A 19,498-nucleotide genomic window follows, 5' to 3' on the forward strand; every position below is an offset into this window, starting at 1 on the left:
GACCAACTTCCTAATATTGTGTAGGTTTCCCTTGTGTCTCCAAAACAGTTGTGACTCATCAGAGAATGGACATGGTCCTTCTGAGGGTGTCCTGTGGTGTCTGGCAACAGAATGTTGTTAGTGGGAGCCTTTAGGTCCTATGGGTTGATTGGAGGGGCCTCTGTGGATCATCCCACAGATACTTGATCAGTTTGGGATCTATGGAATCTGGAGGCCAGGTCAACACCTTGTGCTGTTTTTCACGTATTTTGAGTTTTTCCGAAACCATTTTTGCATCCTGCTGGGGATGGCTGCTGCCATCAAGGAGTGTCATTGCTATGGGATGGGGGTGCCTGGTCTGGTCTAGGTGGGTGGTACATGTCTAAGTAACATCAACATGAATGCCAGGTGCAAAAGTTTCCCAGCAGAACATTGAATTGTCACAAGATGGTCAATGTTATTTACTTCTCCTGTCAGTGGTCATAATGTTATGCCTGATCGCTGTATGTTGTAAAAGCTATGCAAACTACAGGGATGTATAAATGTAAGATCCCAGTTTTATAGCCAATGACTGCACGTTCCGAGTAAACGAAACCATGAAACATGAAATAGATATAATTGCTAGGTAGCCTACCTTTGAACATATTTACCTATTCTATTGCCACGCAGTAATTTTTAAAATGCATTTAACCTATCCATTTGTTCACACAGCAGTGTGTACACTGCCACGAGGGGGGCACCCAGGCAGTGGTTTGGGGGTTGGGAGTTTGCTCAAGGCACCTTAGCCATTGATATACAGCAGGGGGACGCAAACCTCTGACCTTATGGTCCCAAAGCTGCTTTTATGACTACTAGGCCACGGTCCCCTTCCTGGTTGTCATTCTGGCCAACATTTGAAGTGTCATCCTTGATCAACGTGTTTAATTAGCAATAATACATTTTGTAGTGTTAGTTGTTGAGCCAAAAGAAAAGATTATTTACTGTGCTCCTCTGTTTATGATGGAACACAGAGGAAAGATGATGTGCAAAAGAGGTGCTCCACATTTGGACTCTTTGTCACTGCCATTTTCCATCCTTATAGCTTTGCTTCCTGGACTTTGCTTTCTGGAGCCAATTGGAAACGTGAATCATAATGTCATACCAGACAATTTTATCACCTTTTCAGATATTAGGTCAAGGAAGCTTTCACAGAAATGAAAAGGTAAGTGCAACGAGATAGACACACAAACAACATGATAAAAAAGGGGAAATTGTGTAACAGTAATGTAAGGGAAATCTACAGGTACATGACCTGCTTTTATGAAAGAACAAAAACCAACACACTCCAAATTAGAGTTGCGCAGAGATTGCATCTAATTTGTTTCCACGTGACATGACTTACATGGAAGAACATGGTTAGCACTGATGACGAATCCAGGCCGACTGGGGCCTTTCTGCCCCCCGCGACCCTTCACAGGACAAGCAGCTACAGAAAATTAATGAATTAATTCATTAGAATAACTTTTATAAAAGCATCTTCTAACCCTTTTCATTTGTATTATAACTGTGTGCACAGAGTGTAAATGAATGGTCTATTTTAATTTGCCATCAAATAAACATTTACTAGCATGGCAAAAGGAAAAAAAAGTTTTCCCATGGTAATCAAATGTTGCACTACATTGTAAAAGGCTTTTTTAAAAAGAGTATATTTGTTTTTCTATATATTATACTGATAATTATGTTAAGTAAGTTATACATTTAACTGTGCAGGTGTCAATTTCAGGTCAAATGCACAGAGCACTTGAGGAAATAGTTTCAGGTCATAGTGTCTGTAAAGATACACCTTTGTCTACAGTCATGCACCTGCCAGGAAAGTCACTCCTTCCTTGTGTAAATGACTCTGTGTTTTTAATTTCTAGGACAGTGATGTAAATATGAATATAGTCATGGAAGATCATCAAGCTGTAAAAAACATTTCCACCCCACATAGATTCTCCTGATCTTTTTGTAAATAGTTAGAAATTACTCACGTGCTTTTCTCATATAATTACTGACTCAAGAAGTAGGTGGTGTAGCACGTCATTATGTGACACGGTCAATATTTGCTGTAGCCGCATAAACGATGATAATTGGCTAAGGTAGGGTAAGATTTCATGGTAAGCCAATCAGCTGCAGGGCAGTGTTCAGTTGGGCGGGTGTTGTTTACACACAAATGCGCGTTTAGCAGTATCACAAGCGATCAGAGATAGCCTGCAGTACTGAGTTCGGAGCATTTAGAGGTAAAGTTGCCATGTTCAAAGTGGAAGTATAGGTACTCCTTTAACCTTATTGAGGTAAAAGGCAAAAACGTACACGTGAAGTGTACATTACGCTCAGAAAAAAATTCTTAGAAGTATTTAATATATATATATTCTTAAAAGTAACGCAATAGTTACTTTCCCTGGTAATTAGTTACTTTTATAGTGGAGTAATTCAGTTACTAACTCAGTTACTTTTTGGGAGAAGTAACTAATAACTATAACTAATTACTTTTTAAAAGTAACATGCCCAACACTGCCTACGGCCAATTTAGAATCACCAATTAACCTGATGAGCATGTTTTTGGACAGTGGGAGGAAGCTGGAGTACCCGGAGAGAACCCACGCAGACGCAGGGAGAACATCCAAACTCCACACTGTGAGGCATTAGTGCTAACTACCACACCACTGTGCCGCCCAACAAGACAGTGTTCTGCTGGGAAACTGGATGTTAAATTCCCTAGATCCCAAACTGATCAAGTATGTGTGGGATGGTTGATCCACAGGGGCCCCTCCCCTCAACCCAAAGCCCCCCACTAACAACATTCTGTTGCCAGACACCACAGGACACCCTCAGAAGGCCCATGTCCAATGTCTGATGAGTCACAACTGTTTTGGAGGCAGAAGGGAGACCTACACAATATTAGGGCATAATATAATGCCTGATCGGTGTATATACTCAGTATTGAAAAGATGCATGTGCTAAAAAGTATAATAAACTTGTTTGGTGTAGATGTATGTAGTGTAGAATCGAATGCTTAAAAAATATCAAAACTGAAGAAGAAGGAGAAACAGAGAGGGGAGGGATCCTGGAAAAGCCACTGCTCGTGTCCTCTCCTCAGAAGACTCTTTGAATCACAGGGTAAGATGAGGTCTTCTCTCATCTTGTTTTCTAAAGAAGTTTCACAAAAGGAGATATGGAATTGTGTTGCAGTTAATGCAGAGCGTAGTGCAAGCAAATCCTTACTGGATTTGTCCCACTTGCCAGGCACTTGACGGAAGTAAGAAATAAAAGAGCAATACAATTCTCAAATCTCATAAATAGAAAAATGTAAAACTCAGCTCTTTGTGCAAATACAATTTATTTTATTAGAACAAATAAATAGCTTATTTTGTTCAGATACAGGCACTGAGTGCAAGCTACAAACAGACATATAAAAAATAATGTGTTTCATTCATTTTGTCTCATGGCTTTGTTTAATACAATCTCCCTGATTAATAAATTCCATCCATGTTTCACATTCAAAGTGCAAAGTTGATAAAGTACTTCACCGCCGTCTCCGTCAAAGATTCTGTAGAGATTTAAAAAAAAAAAAAAAAGAAAAAAAAAGAAGAAAAAAGAAGTTATATCTCAGTATGAGAACAGAAATTTCAGTTGAAGGTTCTTAACCAAAATGAGTAACAGGTGTTTAAACTGGAAAACCTAATTTGATTTGAGCTAATAAGCTGAATTTTGCTTAAAATTTAGTTTGATCCAGTAATATTACATGGATTTCAAAAGCTGCAATGCGATCATATGGGTGGATTAGCTTTAGCTTCTATAAGGCTTTCTCATCAATGTTATGCTGTGTATTCCTTAATTATTTATTGTCAGAAAAATAACACATTTCTATGGCATCATAAGAACCTTCTGCAATATTTTACAGCACCTCTCTGTTTTTATGAGAACACAGGATCAGATGATTTCACAAAACACATAAAACGCTGCTCGTATAACTGATCCAACTGAGAGTCAGTGTACCAGTCTGCTGCCCTGCTCTGTTTTCTACTTGTGACGTGGATCATTGTTTTTGGTTGTAGCTTAATATGGCTGAAGTATGGTTGAATCCCAGTTTACTGTACCAGTCTAGCTCTTAGAAAGCGTATGGTGAATGCTGGTCATATGTTTTCTATTGTTCATTTACCATTAGAATTTTAGTAACAATGTGGAATAGAGCTGATAAGAGTAGTTGACCAAAATTAAAATAATTTGCAACTACTTTGCTAACTACTAACTGTAAAGTAATGACTGTCATTTTTCAAGCATAAGTAGTAAACAATACTAATTTCAATCCTCTCAAATGAGAGGATACGTTACAGCTATTTGGTCTTTTTTGTCCAAACTAAATGTTTTGATAATGTTTTTAACTTCATACACCGATCAGGCATAACATTATGATCACCTTCCTAATAATGTGTAGGTCTCCCTTGTGCCTCAAAAACATGATGTTGTTAGTGGGGGCCTTTGGGTCCTGTGGGTTGAGGGGAGGGCCCTCTGTGCATTATCCCACAGACACTTGATCAGTTTGTGATCTAGTGAATGTGGAGGCCAGGTCAACACCTTGTGCTGTTTTTTGACTTGTTCCTGAAACGTTTTTGTGTGTGTGTCTGTGTCAGGCTGCTTCCATCAAGGAGTGTCATTGCTATGGGGTGGGGGTGCCTGGTCTGGTCTAGGTGGGTGGTACGTGTCTAAGTAACATCCACACAAATACCAGGTCCAAAAGTTTCCCAGCAGAACATTGAATTGTCACAAGATGGTCAATGTCATTTACTTCTCCTGTCAGTGGTTTTAACGTTGTGGCTGATCAGTGTATAAACCAAATGGTTAGTCAAAAACAGAAAATGAGAATGTATTTGGTAAAAAACGAATCAAAAGACTGGTCTGCCAGAGCTATTGTGCTTCAAGGCTTAATGTTAATTCATAATAAAGAAGATTTCCCCCTGTTGCATATTGGAGGAGTACATCTCTGCATTTACCAGGGTTACCTGCATTTGTTCATATATCCAGTCAGTAAAGTAGGTGACATTGCCGTAAACCCCTGGCCTGTTCTTCGCTGCACATCCAAACCCCCAGCTAGTGTCTCCAGCGAGAAACCATACACCCCCAACTTGGACCACCAGGGGCCCTCCGCTGTCACCCTGCAGAACACAGATATCTCAGTTAGTGTGTACATGTCTTTGTATATGCCGGGGCCACGATGGAGAAAACAAACTCAGACTAACCTGACAGGAATCAACTCCTCCTTCCAGTTTGCCTGCACAGATCATGCTCTGAGTGACTAGCCCATATAAAATGTCGGGTTCATTACAGGTCTCTCTGCTGTAAATGGTCACCTGGGCTTGATTTAGTATGTTAGGCGTTCGCCCTGAGAAAAAAATAATGATTGCACACCCACAGTTAACTCAGCCAAGCATGAAAAGCACAGTTTTCTTACTTGATCTTGAAGTCAGAAAAATCAGCTGACCACTGAAACATTTGAACAAATAATCTACAGGGAGGCATGAAAGCATTTACAGGTTTCTCAGCGTATAGTATTAGCTCCATTCCACTGCACATGGACAGTTGGTACATATTTACTTACCAGATGACTGCAAGGCTCCCCATCCTGTGATCCAGGCTTGAGTTCCAGGAGAATTTATAGGCACGGTGATGTTGGGAAGACAAACTGGCCTCACTCTGCCTGAGACAGAAACCCATGTGAGCTTCAAGTGTTGTCATTCATTGGAATACCAGTGTGATTCAGTTGACGTAATATGAATTTGACTTGCCAGCACTTACTCGAAAAATCCAGATGAGTACTCAGCTTTAGGAGAGCAATGTCATTGTCATTCGTTTCTGAATTATAATTTGGATGACTGATGATTCTCTCAACTCTTGTGTCAGAGCTCATACTAGACAGCCTCACGTCACCAGAGTATACCCTCCATATTGTTGGATCGGAGTTACTGATAATGAGGGGAGTAAGAAAACACAAAATAAATATCTGATTGTTTTCTTGAATGTCAGTCAAAAAACAAAGAGAGCTTAAGTTTGAATTACACATAAGGTGTGGGTATTGATTTTACACTCATGCATGCTTCACAGTCTATCACTAACCTTCCTGGCAATTCATGAATCACTGGGGTAATAAATGATACTGATACTGATACGTGTCACTGGAAATTTACACTGCCCTGTCAAAAAAAAGTCGCCTCCAAAACGAAAGGTCACACACTCTAATATCTTGTTGGACCACCTTTAGCTTTGATTACAGCACACATTCACTGTGGCAAGGTCTGGACTCTATGGTGGCCAATCCATGTGTGAAAATGATGTCTCGTCCTCCCTGAACCACTCTTTCACAATTTGAGCCCCATGAATCCTGGCAATGTTATCTTGGAATATGCCCGTGCCATCAGGGAAGAAAAACTCCATTGATGGAATAACCTGGTCATTTAGTATATTCAGGTAGTCAGCTGACCTCATTCTTTGTCATTCTTTGTTCTTTGCTTGTAGCAAAGCATTTTCAATGTTTTTTTTCATCTAATATAATATAATATAATATAATATAATATAATATAATGAGACCTTTGGAAGCAGTGTGCAGCAGACAGGATCAAGTATGGGCTGATAATGGAGCCTCCACAAACATGATGGCCATTAATCTGAAGGCTGACCTGCCACGGCCAGGCCCCATTTACAGCATTCGTGCCTCCCACGATTCGAGCACTGGGAGCTGCTGAACTCTTGCCGCATGCTGAGGAAGGAGGAGCATAACACGACTTATTTTTATTTTAAATCTTTGGCTCAAAGAAAAAAACCTGAGCCATAGATGTCAATGTATAACCCCTTATCAAAAAGAAGTACCACTGTCTAAATTGGCTTTGCACATGTCACATGTCATAAACAGTAGCTTACCAATACACTTAAGTGTGACAGCATGGGCTAAGCACATCTGGCTGTGAGAGGAAAGGATGACGAAAAAAAAAAAAAGGTGTATATTTAAGACAGCACATTCATCACTGCTGTACTGTGTATAAATGATACCATAGACGGGAATGTATACCTGTGAGTGAACTGTGACTGTATGTATGGTCCATACATGCTTCCATTCTTCAGCTTCATGTATCCATTGGAGGCCAAAGAACCAGCACTGGTCTGACTGTAGGATTGATAATCCTGCCTGAGGGACACACACACAAGGTCAAACACGTGACCAGTGAGGTGAGACCGGCATGCTGCGCTTAGTTTGAACTGCCACACTCATGTCATGCAGGAGGGTTACTCCTCTCCAAATCTGCAGAATGTGGAAATTATCTTTCTGTCCTTCTTTTTTCTGACACTGAACCAAAGTCAGTCGTGCATTATCAAGTATTTGCATGGGCTAGAAATTTGAATGTTATAATACAAACCAACAGAAAATTCCCATTTGCTTTTCTGCCTATTGGTACTCAAAGTGCTTTACAGTCACAGTGACACATCTACCCATTTGCTAACACAAGCACTCACACATTCACACACCAAAATGTCAACTGATGGGTCTTGCTCAAGAGTTTGCCATGTGGCATGTTCCGGGGATCAAACTGCTAACCCTCTCGTCTGGGGGGCAACCTGCTGTACCTGACCATTTTAAGTTGTGTTTACCGTTAGTATTAGTTATCTGTTCATTAATGTAGGGTATGAAGGACTAGGAATCTAACTTTGAACTGCACCCCATCATACACTGCCCCTTGAGCTGCATGTCTGTGCTTCTAATGTCCAATAAAAGCATATCACAGAAATTATAAGGTACCAGAAATGCACTGAATGAGAGTATGTGTTAACTTTTATAAAGCATGCACTACAGAAACTGCGGACATGCAAAAGACAATACACACCTGCCATAGCCCATCTGCTCACACACAGCTTTCCCATAGTCGTCATCCCAGTTATCAGCACACACAGGCAGCCACTCCTGGCTGCTTGCTGAGTATCCCTCAAGCATGAAGCCGGGCCCATGCAATCGAACTGTGGAGGAAAGAGAGCAGCATTTAAAAAACATAAATAGTAGCACCATATGCGTGTGTGCAAGACTGGCGTGTTGATTTGAATGTCTTACAGCACTGAGATTCATCCTCTCCATACGGACAGTTGCTCACACCGTCACACCACTGAGAGGGGCTCACACACTCCCCATCCTGTCCACACCGCTTCCCCTGAAGACACTGGTTGAACACTTTAAACACACACACATGTACTAATGAATACAAAACATGTACAAAAGCGCACACGATCACGTGACTCTATGCAATGACTGAACTCATTTTACACAGCTGCAAAGGTTTTCAAATGAACTCACCGAAGTACCACACCAAGAATCCAGCCACTGCCAGGACAAGGAGCACACACAGGGATATACACAGGATGTATTTGCAGCTACATGTATTTGATCCTGCAGGGAAAGAAAAGAAAAAAATGACTTCTCCTTGCTTGTCTATGCATGACCTATGCAAAATTAGATGCAAACAGCACAATTTGCATGGTTTACACATGAGCGTGGCTTAACGAATACTGTACTGCAACTGTGACAAGGAGCTGCGCAGACTGCAGCTCTGCAGCCTTACTGTACGTCACAGAAGCAAATTCAAATAACTTGCAGCCGCTTTATGTTTATGACCAATTGTGAACCCAAGACTACAGGCTTAAACACAGGGTTTAGGATTTTTACATGTTTCCAAATAACCCACTGTTATTTGGCACAATTCTGGCACATTCACAGAAATGTAAATGAATTTGTGTTTTCCTTCTGAATAAAAGTAAAAGAAAATAAAAAAATTAAATACAGTGTTTCTTTCCTTTTGCTAAACCAGTTTGTTTTCATACGAGCCCATACAAGACACGCGCATAAGGTGACCACACCGACGATGACTGTTAAGGAAAGAATGGCACACTAAATCTTCGGTCAGGTTCCAACAATATTTACCCAGAGTTTTATTATTTTAGTTAATTTTCGACTTTTTTAAAAAAGTATAAAATCAAAATCCTCTTTTGCTGGGCATGCACATATGTACACATACAAAGCAGCAGTTGTTTTCAATCATCTGTGTGAGTATCTGCCTTATTACTGCCTTATCAAAGTCTCCCACATTCTGCACATTATTCAACACAGTCTCACTTCAAAAACTTCCGTGACAGATCAAATATCACTGTACCTTTCCTTTGTCTTGTAGAAGGCGGCGTTCTGGGTGATGAAGTGTGGAAGGTGTTGATGGTTGCGGGAGCACGGGCGACCACATAGCTGGGGGTCTGTTGAGGGAGGTAAGGATGTATCGTCGGCTGTGTGGGATACGGAGGGGGGTTTTCGCCATGGTGCTGGAACCCAAAGTTGTCGTACTGGGGACCATTCGCCTGGAGTTAAAGAAAAAGAAAAAGCAGAGTTCACCATTAATTCAGTTATAAAACTGAGGCATCAGACCAATAATGTGGGACGTTAGAGAGCTTACCTGATTATTATTCATGGTGCCCAATGAGAGACGTCAAATCTGGAAAGGTTTGAACTGTTTTTATTCATGATAAATGTATAAGGTCCCAGTAATAAGTACAGTTCATGACACAATTGATAACTACACGATCTATAACATTCTTTAAAACAAACTTTTTAAAAATATTTCACTGGGAATGCAAACTATATCAAAAAAGAACATAAAAAGTAAAACACTCTTGTATTGGAAATTCTCTTTATTACTTTTCTGATTTTATAAACTGGTTAAAGAGCTGTTCGAAGTCTTGAAATACATAAATATTAACTTACCACAGTAGGCTGACTTATTTAGAGTTCCTGAGTAGATCTCCCACTACCTTAAGCGCTCCAATTCTGTCTGTCCCTCCGCTCTTTCAGTCTTCTCTCTGTGTCTCTCACTAGCACTATTCCTCAAAGTACTCAACAGCCACGGCCACACCTTTTCCATTGTGTTCTCAAGCCAATGGGGTGTGTGCCACTTGATTTGTACAGCACTTGTTAAATGACACGAGCAAATACGGGAAGGTACAGACGAAGGCCAATGCTGATACTGTCTTCCCTGAGACGTTTTCAGATAGGTTGAAAAGAATAGAAGGCAGCACAGAGCAGCACAAACCTGCAGTGGCTGGAAAAACCGTATTCAAGTATCACTGAATCGTCTTCTTCTTCTTCTTCTGGTGTAAGTTTGCGTGCCAGAAACGTTCACTGAACCTCTCTCCTTCCTCAAAAATAACATATTCAAGAACAAAATGACATTAGCTTCCGGTTCACTTAACAGCACTGACACAGACTAAAAATCAACGTCAACAGTTAACAGTTATATTATATATTTGTATATTGAAGATGAAAAAGATTTAAGTCAACTGAAAAGGGTGTAATATGTACGGTCCTTACGTTAGTGTTATTGTTGGCCCTCCTAAAGAGATGTGTTCCTTGTGTTTAATGAGTAACAGAGGAAAATAGGCAACTAGACTTAAAAATCCCTTATGGCCAAAGGACTTTTAGACCCTGTTAATATTCAACTCGACATATGAATGTGTTAACTGGCAGGAGAGGAAAAGGAATGGAATACAATAGTCAGCCGGTAAGAGAGGGAAGAACATACCGTCATGTTCATGTGATGCCTGCGGAACCTTTGTTCACTTCCTAGTAGACTGCATTTAAAAGAAAGCCTGGACAACGATGAGATTCACAAAATAAACTGACTTCACTGCAACATTGTATTCATCTAATATGACATAGAAGAGCACTAACTAGCTATGCTGTCTGTCTCTTGTACTGCACCTCTTCATGACCTTTCCGAAGTGGCTGTGGCTCAGTAGGTAGAGCGGGATGATGTCTGCAGACCAGAAGGTTAGCAGTCCGATGCCCAGTCCATGTTAAGTGTCCTTGAACATGAACCCAGAGTTGTGCCCAGTGCTTGGCACTGGCTGTGTGTTTGTGTAAAGGAGTGGCTAGATGTTTTGTTGTGGTTTTGAATACCAATAGTAGAAATGCACTTTAATGAATCCAATATAGCAGTATGGTAAATGGGCTTGTATTTATATAGTTCATTTCTACCTATGGATTTACGGCATCATCGTACATGTCATTGCACGCTGCAATGAATCAATTTATGGTCCTATAACGAATTACAAATTCACTGTATTCTAAAGCTTTTATCACATTACATTATAATAAAAATATATGGATTATAAATGATAACATTACTAATTCAACCAAATATATTGTTGGAATGTTCAGTTTTATTTTTCCAGGTTACAATATCCATCTCGGAAACTATTACATTTATCTTCCCTTTCCTTTTAACCCCACAAGGAAGTATCTGTGTTCCACCATTATCTTCATATCAGCACGTCTGTCCGTCATAAGACTCGTGATCCAATTGTACATATGAGGCGACTGAAATTATACAGATAACGTTTCAAACACTCCCTAGTGTTAATGATACTGTATTTGAAAGGGTGGATGATAAAAGGGGCAAAAGAGCCATGGACAAGTAGTTAATTGTCATTTAATCGCCTAAGACAAAAAAAAACAAAAAACAGCTGTGGCATGTTATGTGCACAACACACTGGCCAGTCTAAGGCGTACCTTTAGTAACAGACTCATCCTACCCAAATGCACCACAGAACGCCACAGGAGGTCATTCCTGCCTGTGGCCATCAAACTTTATAACTCCTCCCGCTGAGTGCTGGTCACTCTTAACACGTCAGTCGCTTTTAATTTATTTGCAACCTTTTACCTCTGTATATCGTGAATACCTGTGTAATATTTTTTCTTTTACTTAAATGCATCTTACTTTTCATCTTCTATAACCGCTTATTCCTGTTAAGGGTCACAGCGTCCGCTGGAACCTATCCCAGCTGTCATCGGGTGAGAGGCGGGGTACACCCTGGACAAGTCTCCAGTCTTTCACAGGGCTAACATAGAGAGACAGACAACCATTCACATTCACAGGCACACCTACGGCATCTTACTTTTATTTTTTATATATTTTTGTATTACTTTTTGCTATGTTGCTCTGTCACCTAGCAACTGTCCCTTTATGGGAGCAACAGCAACAAAACAATTTCCTTGAAGGATTAATAAAAGAATTCTGATTCTGATTCTGCTTATTGCATCGACTGCAACAACTGTAACATAAAAAATTAGTAATAGCACCATCTAGTGGCCAATTTCTAAATAACCCCTAACATCATGACATCATTTTTCACTCATGCATTAAACATACCTATTGCTTATTGGAGGTCAAACCTTTAACCATTAACCCATAGCCACAGAAACCCATAACAAAGCAGTGCTTTCATAAAAACTATTTATTTAACCATTTCAATTTAGAGTTAAATACGAAACCTTTTTTGCACGCAGGCATTTCTTCAAACAGGAGTGTTTTGAAACTGGAGTCATGATGTCCTGTGAGCCAAGTCCTACTTGCCGTTTGATTAAGGCCACTGTCGTTGAAGTTGTAACAGATGCATTCTTCACAGGAAAAAGGAGCTTACAGATGTCTTAACCATTTGGAACAAACAGCGGGTCACCACACAGTTTAACATGAGCATATCCGGAAAAGAGACGGTTCCTATCCGGCACTTTTTTTTTTTTTTTTACAACTTCTGGATCAGAATGGAGGACGCTCCACCACCGCCATTGCAGATGCCTGCCAGTCCGTACTGACCTGACTTCAGGTTGTGCACCATGTGACCCACAATTCTCGCTCCAGACATCCTGACAATGAAAGGGAAATAAGATAAACTTTATTGTGTGTCACGAGTTCCAGAAATTCATCTTCAACATGAAAACATTTAAAAGAATATATATATAATATATAATATTTTTTTATAAAAAAAAGAATGCTGAGACATCCGATTCTGGTTTAAACATTGACTACAGAGTTAAGTTGGCTGAAGTTGCTGAAGTTGAACTATTTTTGGTTCCTTTTCCCGTCCAGCCTGTCCCTTTTGGCTGCTTACCCAATGGGGTGTCCCAATGACACAGCTCCCCCGTTGACGTTGACTTTGGAAGGGTCAATATCCAGCATCTTGATGTTAGCCAGAACGACCACACTGAAGGCCTCATTGATCTCCCACATGGCGATATCATCTTTCTTCAGTCCTGCTGCATCCAGGACCTAACAGAGACATGCAGAGGAAGTCAACAACATTATTAGAGTTCTTCATCTATTAGCGCAGTTGTGTGTTGAGATAGACATTGCTGTCAGTTTGAAAAAGTTATTGTCACTCCTTTGGACTCTAACATTAAAAGCGATATGCACAATATACGCATAAAGTATAAAAAGATAAAGAAACACAAAAGTGCCAAATGACAACCTCATCCTCACCTTTGGAACGGCAAATGCAGGCGCAATGGGGAAATCAATGGGAGCGACTGCAGCATCAGCAAAAGCTACGTTAAAAAATAAATAAAAATACATAACACATTAATTCTGTGACTTAATAAAACCAGACAAACCACTGAGCTTGTAACTGTAGAGTTAAGGTTTAGCCAATTTATTTTACAGCCAGAGTTTATACCTCACACTGAACATGTATTTAAGGAATAAAATTTGTCTCTAGATTTTTTTTTTTTCCCAACCACTTTATTGAAATGAGTGTTTGACAAGAGCACATAACAACACTTGTTGTGATGACCGATTTAAAACTCGAACTTGGCCCGACAAATCTTCCATTACTTCGAACTAGCAAACTGACAGCTACACTCTGCAAGCACAGCAAAGTGTGTGTGTAAAGCTTACAGACAATTCTGGCCAGTGGAGTAACGTTGAGTCTCTTTGCGGCGTCTGCAGTCATCAAAACAAGAGCAGCGGCTCCATCGTTCAATGTGCTGGCATTGGCTGCCGTCACTGTGCCTGAAAACCAATCAAAGTGTACATTAAAAGACAGATCTTTTACTATCCTGATTACTATTTTTTAGAATGACTAAAGAGTAATATAATTGTAATGTCTACCTTTAGCAAATAGGACATCTTTTAAAATGGACATTCACTTTAATAAGAAGAAAACGAGCAAAAATAAGTGTAAATAACAACATCTTTATACATTAAATACTCAATTTCCCTTTGTGTAAATGCATGATTAAATCATAACTTAAAGCAGAACATCTCTTCTCATCTGTCTCTCTCATCAGATAATCAGTGGCTTATTATAACACTGCAAACTGAGGCAGCAAAAGAAAGACTCAAACAAATATTAATGGAAAGTGCATCATTACCATTCTCTTTCTGGAACACTGCCTTCAGTTTAGGAACTTTGCTGAAGTCAACCCGCCTCCACTCCTCATCATCAGACACCACCAAATCAGGTTTGCCTACAAAAAACAGATATGCAGTGCTCTGTAAATGACAAACGTCACAGGTCCGAGAGAAAGAAAGCGTTGCCATCTTCATGTCTTCATGTACCTCTCTGGGGAATGCTGACCGGTACAATCTCCTTGGCCAGCACACCAGACTCATATGCTGCTTTGCTGCGGCTGTATGAACCGATGGCATAGGCGTCCTGCTCCTCTCTGGTGATGCTGCAGGTCTTGGCTGTGTTCTCTGCACAGTTGCCCTGTTAAACAACAGTATTATGGCCCTGTAAAGAAGTTTCCCAGCAAGGCAATACTCAACTCAAGGTTTACAGTTACCATGTGGAATTTGTTGTAGACATCTGTGAGTCCGTCCTTGACAATGAGATCTTCCATCCTCACTCCTCCGTAGGTTGGGGTTTCTCTGGCCATCACATAAGGTACGTTGGACATGCTCTCCATGCCTCCTGCCACCATTACATCCTGAAGTCACACATATAGAGATACGGTCTACTACATAAAGCGACTTTTCTTATAATGCCTGTAATCCTATAACCCATATACCTCAGCATGACAAAATCAGTGATATCTTATAATAAACACAGCTTGTTTTTGGTCACAATACTGCCCATTTATCTTGTCTACATATGCATTTAATGCTAACGCTACCTGGTGTCCACACATTAGACTCTGGGCTGCCATCATGATGGACTTCATTCCAGAGGCACAGACTTTGTTGATAGTTGTGGCTGGAGTGCCGAGGGTCAAGCCTGGGGAGAAATAAATTCATTGAAAGAATTAAACTCTTGACCATTCTTCAGCTATGCTTCTATTTATATTTCACACTGGTGTTAGGCAGCATATGTGTATCAATATTGTGACGCGTTGCCAATCATTTTAGTGTTGGTAAAGTCTAACAGCGAGGCCTCACCTGCTCCGAGCAAGGCCTGTCTTGTGGGAGCCTGTCCTTCTCCTGCCTGAAGTACGTTGCCCATGTAGACTTCCTTCACATCTTCAGGAGCAATGCCTAAAGACAAGAAGTAGAATCACTGTATGAACACAGCTATCTACAGATTTCAGTGCAAAGATCTTTTGAGGCACATGAGGGAGAATGGGAAGTCAGTGACAGTGAAGTGTCTGAACATACCTGCTTTGTCTATGGCTCCCTTAATAGCAATGGAGCCCAGTTTGGTGGCTGGAACTGCAGCCAGGGTGCCTTTGAAGGAGCCCATTGGAGTACGGACTGCACTGACGATGACGACTTCCTGAAAACACGCATTAAAGTCTGCACTTCAGTGCGTGCAGTGGAAACATTTGATTGCGATGAGAATGTGAGATTCCAGTGGTAGTGTACTTACATTGAGAGAAGGGCGAGATGTGTAGGTTCTTGACAGGTACTTGTGAGCCTACGATGGCACAGTAATAAGATAAGATAAGACAAGACAAAATAATCCTTTAATTTATCCCCCACAGTGGGAATAAAAAGCATATTTAGAAAAAACTAATGTTGACAAAAGAGCGTACAATGACAAAATAAGCCAAAAAGTAAAAAAAACAAAACAGCAGTGTTTAGGCCAACCTAAATTCCGGCAGAGTTCAGGGCTAAAATCTGTGTCTGATGAAGTACAAATAACTCCTTTATGTGATATAATTATGGTCTGAGGGACAAATGACCTCCTTAACCTGTCTGTGGAGTAGGACAGCTTGTCACTGAATGTGATCCTCTGCCTGTTATTGCCTTCAGAGTCCTCTCCTCAGCCAGAGACGTTAAGGACTCCAGCTCTGGCCCCACAACAGAATCAGCCTTACTCAACATCCTGCCCAGCACACTACAGCATTGAAGAGTCACATGGCTACAACACACTAGTAGAACATCTGCAGCAGCTTCCTGCAGTTGTTGAAGCCTCCTCAGGAAATAAGCCGTCTCTGTCCTTTCTTCTACAGCGTGAATCTGTCGACCCAGGTACTTGCAGGTTGGAACAAACTCCACAAAGTCACCATTAATGGTTTCCAGCTGCAGGTGATGCCAGGCACTCTGGAAGTCTACCACCATCTCCTTTGCAGGTGTTTATGTGTATGTGGTTAGACATGCACTACATCATAAAGGCCTTAACCAGGTTCCTGTACTCAGACTTGACGAGTTCAACTCTCAAGTCTGAACTCGGTCATTTGATATTTTGGAACAGCAGTGTACTTAATGAAGACCACGAAATCCATTCTGGGCTGTCCCAAGTCCACACAGGTTACCTCCCAATGGATCCTCAATAAGCCAGCTGGGGCAAGAAGACATCTGGGCATTGGGACCATACTTGGTCAGATGTGCACACTGATTTGGCACAGTATTTCAGTAGCAACTAGTGACATTTCTCAAACCCACAACAACACATGAGAACGCCCAAATTCAGCTCCATGATGCTCAGATGACCTGAATGATTATGTCACCGTTACTCTTCTGTCCATCACCGCATGGAGCCTGCTCAAACGTTGTGATAGGCCCGGGGCAGATCTCTGCCGGAGCATGATGAGTTTCTAAAAGAATGACTCCAGACCAACTTTCCACCCAAAAATTTGTGGCTGAGTGTAGTCAGGCTGTCTTCCAGGCTAGAACCCTGAGGGACTCCACCGGGCTGAGTATGACGTACAATCAGTGAGGCTCACAGAAAAACCTCTGTCAGACAAATCAGACGTAAACCACTCCAGAGCAGTACCTTTAATCCCTTTAATTATGACAACTATTAATTTTCCACAGCTAATGTAGTGCCTATATGTACAGTCTTTCTTATCAAGTCTACAACTTATTGAATCAAATGATTCAAGGTTTCACATCAAGCTATTAGCATGAAATACAGTATGTTAGCCATGCTGCAAAGACACTGATAGATGCTTATTATGGTTCCAGTGGGCTAGCTACCGTTGTTAGTTTCTTTCTTACTTTACTGAGAAGACGAAGCCAGTGATATGAAAACGCTTCTCTAAGCTCCCTGAACCACATGCTGTGGTTACCAGGTGTTCTCAGGCTGCTGTCTTACTTACTTTGGCCAAGGACGTTGCACAAACACCAAAACGTTAGCAGAGCAGCTCCAACTTAACCAGGGCCTCGCGTGGACAGGCTGTTGCTAACTGTAGCATTCCTAGCGACACATAACAATATCCCAGACAAACCCAAACACATTACTTGACGCCCCGTCACTTACCAGGCGTTTACAGACTCGAGCGTGCATGGTTAGGAGTGCATTGGATGACATTTTGGAGGGGGAGACAGGACTCACACACAGACTCGCTTCACCTTCAGCACAGCTGAGGGGTAAATACGTCAACCAATCACAGTGAGAGGTGTGTCACACAACGTCATCATTCGCGGGGCATGATGGTTATTGAAGTTTTAACAATGAAACGCTATTCACTGAAAGATAACAGTCCAACATTGAAATTTATATTTTATATGCTGCTTTAACATTTGAATTCGAGATGTTTTGAAGCACGTCATATGAATTTATTTATTATAATGATATTTATTTATATTAATGATTTTTTTTTTAAACGTGTATGTTTTCCTAAAGCAGCTGTCTGATATGGCCAAAAATTAGGATATGAGAGCATATGCAAAAAAAGTGTAGCTGACATTGACATTATTATTCACCTATCCAACTCAAAAAATATAAAACAGATGAAAGTTATCCATTTGACTGGATCAATGAAAGCTATATCATATTGAGTTAAACTTTAAAATAAACTAGATTTGTTTGCATGGAAGGAATGACTTTTGCACTGGTAAAGCAGCTTATATGAGCCAGAAGAGAGTTATCAACTAATGCTGTATTTCCTGTATTTCACTCTATGTGCTCTCACATTATTGTTTTTGTCCATATTGTACTGCTGCTATTAGCAAACAAACCCCCTGTAATAGAACAAATAGTCTTTATGTCAAAACCCTGAAAAATAATAACACTAATTTTATTATTTTAGCCTATGTCAAGCAATGACACATGGATTGAATGGTAATCTGTAATCTGGTAATCATGCTCACCAACATTATTCCAGAAGATGGCAGTATGATTCTGACACCAGTTGAAGAAAAAACTGAGACAAGCAGTTTCATTTCCTAAAGCATTGCAAAGCAATTTTGGTTCTTTCGTTCACAGATGTCTTATTATTCACGTGACTCACGTAGATTTTTAGCAACCCTAATCCCCCTTAAATCTGATTCATGTGTCATGTCATCAAATTACTGTATGTGATGAGTCACGAAGCCCCATTTGAACCTAGCACTCATGAAGGCATTGCTTTCTGAAATGTAGATGTACATATTTGGACTAAATCAAAAGGTAACCTTCAAAGAACTTAACTTGATGTCAATACATTTTTCATAGTACCCCTGTGATACATTTGCCTTTAGACAGTTCAGTCAAGTTAGTTTCCTGCAGCTCCTGACTAAACTCAAAAGGTTGTACTCAGGAGTGCAGATCCGATGTCAGGATGGGGGGGGGGGTTAGGTACCCACAGTAGTTGCATGACTTTGTCAAACTTGTGTGTTCTGTCCAAAGGTTCTCCAAATAATGAAGAGGTGGACGTTGAAGCTGTAACACATCTAGCTTAACGGTGTATGCATGCGCTAAAAGGTGAAACTTTAAAGACGGCAGAAAAATGATTAGTTGTTTCTGTCACTTCACGACTGATAAACTATGTGATATTATAATATTTATACAGCTGTATTAACTAATAGGGTAACCCTAACAGGTTAGGTGGTCAGAAGACAAGTTCTCCATTACAGCTTTAGATGGCTAACTTTGGCTAACAGATATGACACTGGAGAACATGCCAAGAAATAATAACTCAGCCGTGGTACATATATCTGTCATTATGTTCACTGAGCCTGTCAAATTAGATGGACTGAAATGGAAATGGCTATACTTAACAGAAATCACATTGTCACAGTCTAAAACTGGATGTTGTGTTGAGGTGAAGTATTAGGAGCTCGCTATTAGCCCCAAAGTAAGTCTATAGATATTGATTACATTTTACAGACTTTACATTTGAGTCTGGGTGTTCTCTCCCTGTGTCTTTGAGGTTGTTCTTTCGATCCAGAAACACAAGCCAGACTGCATGTTGATCGTAGGTGAGTATGAAACAGTATATTCAGGTGTCTGCTAGACTAGCTACCTGTGAACACTTCCTCTCATGCACCCATTTTTTTTCTGC

At 40.5% G+C, this 19,498-nt stretch overlaps 2 protein-coding genes across 2 annotated transcripts; both read right to left on the bottom strand.

The window, feature by feature from the left end:
- Window positions 1-4,928: 4,928 nt before the first annotated feature.
- On the bottom strand, window positions 4,929-9,491 carry LOC311502146 (transmembrane protease serine 2-like; the record flags this gene model as incomplete). The annotated part of the gene is made up of 12 exons (XM_084564278.1): window positions 4,929-5,153; window positions 5,238-5,380; window positions 5,597-5,691; window positions 5,790-5,960; window positions 6,583-6,751; window positions 6,913-6,953; window positions 7,061-7,173; window positions 7,868-8,001; window positions 8,093-8,230; window positions 8,333-8,359; window positions 9,186-9,381; window positions 9,477-9,491. The coding sequence occupies 12 exons, from the start codon at window positions 9,489-9,491 to the stop codon at window positions 4,929-4,931; spliced, it is 1,467 nt and encodes a 488-aa protein (XP_084420404.1).
- A 2,803-nt stretch (window positions 9,492-12,294) lies between these two features.
- On the bottom strand, window positions 12,295-19,442 carry acat1 (acetyl-CoA acetyltransferase 1). The gene is made up of 12 exons (XM_084564980.1): window positions 17,494-19,442; window positions 15,658-15,705; window positions 15,447-15,564; window positions 15,231-15,326; window positions 14,969-15,069; window positions 14,639-14,782; window positions 14,412-14,562; window positions 14,225-14,320; window positions 13,749-13,862; window positions 13,335-13,399; window positions 12,967-13,124; window positions 12,295-12,721 (listed from the first exon to the last, which is right to left on the bottom strand). Exons 1-12 carry the CDS (start codon window positions 17,542-17,544, stop codon window positions 12,601-12,603), a joined length of 1,263 nt encoding a protein of 420 aa, XP_084421106.1. The 5' UTR covers window positions 17,545-19,442; the 3' UTR covers window positions 12,295-12,600.
- Window positions 19,443-19,498: the final 56 nt, after the last annotated feature.

This window comes from Chelon labrosus (assembly GCF_963514085.1).
Source record: "Chelon labrosus genome assembly, chromosome: 17".
In the NCBI taxonomy this organism is placed as follows: Eukaryota; Metazoa; Chordata; class Actinopteri; order Mugiliformes; family Mugilidae; genus Chelon; species Chelon labrosus.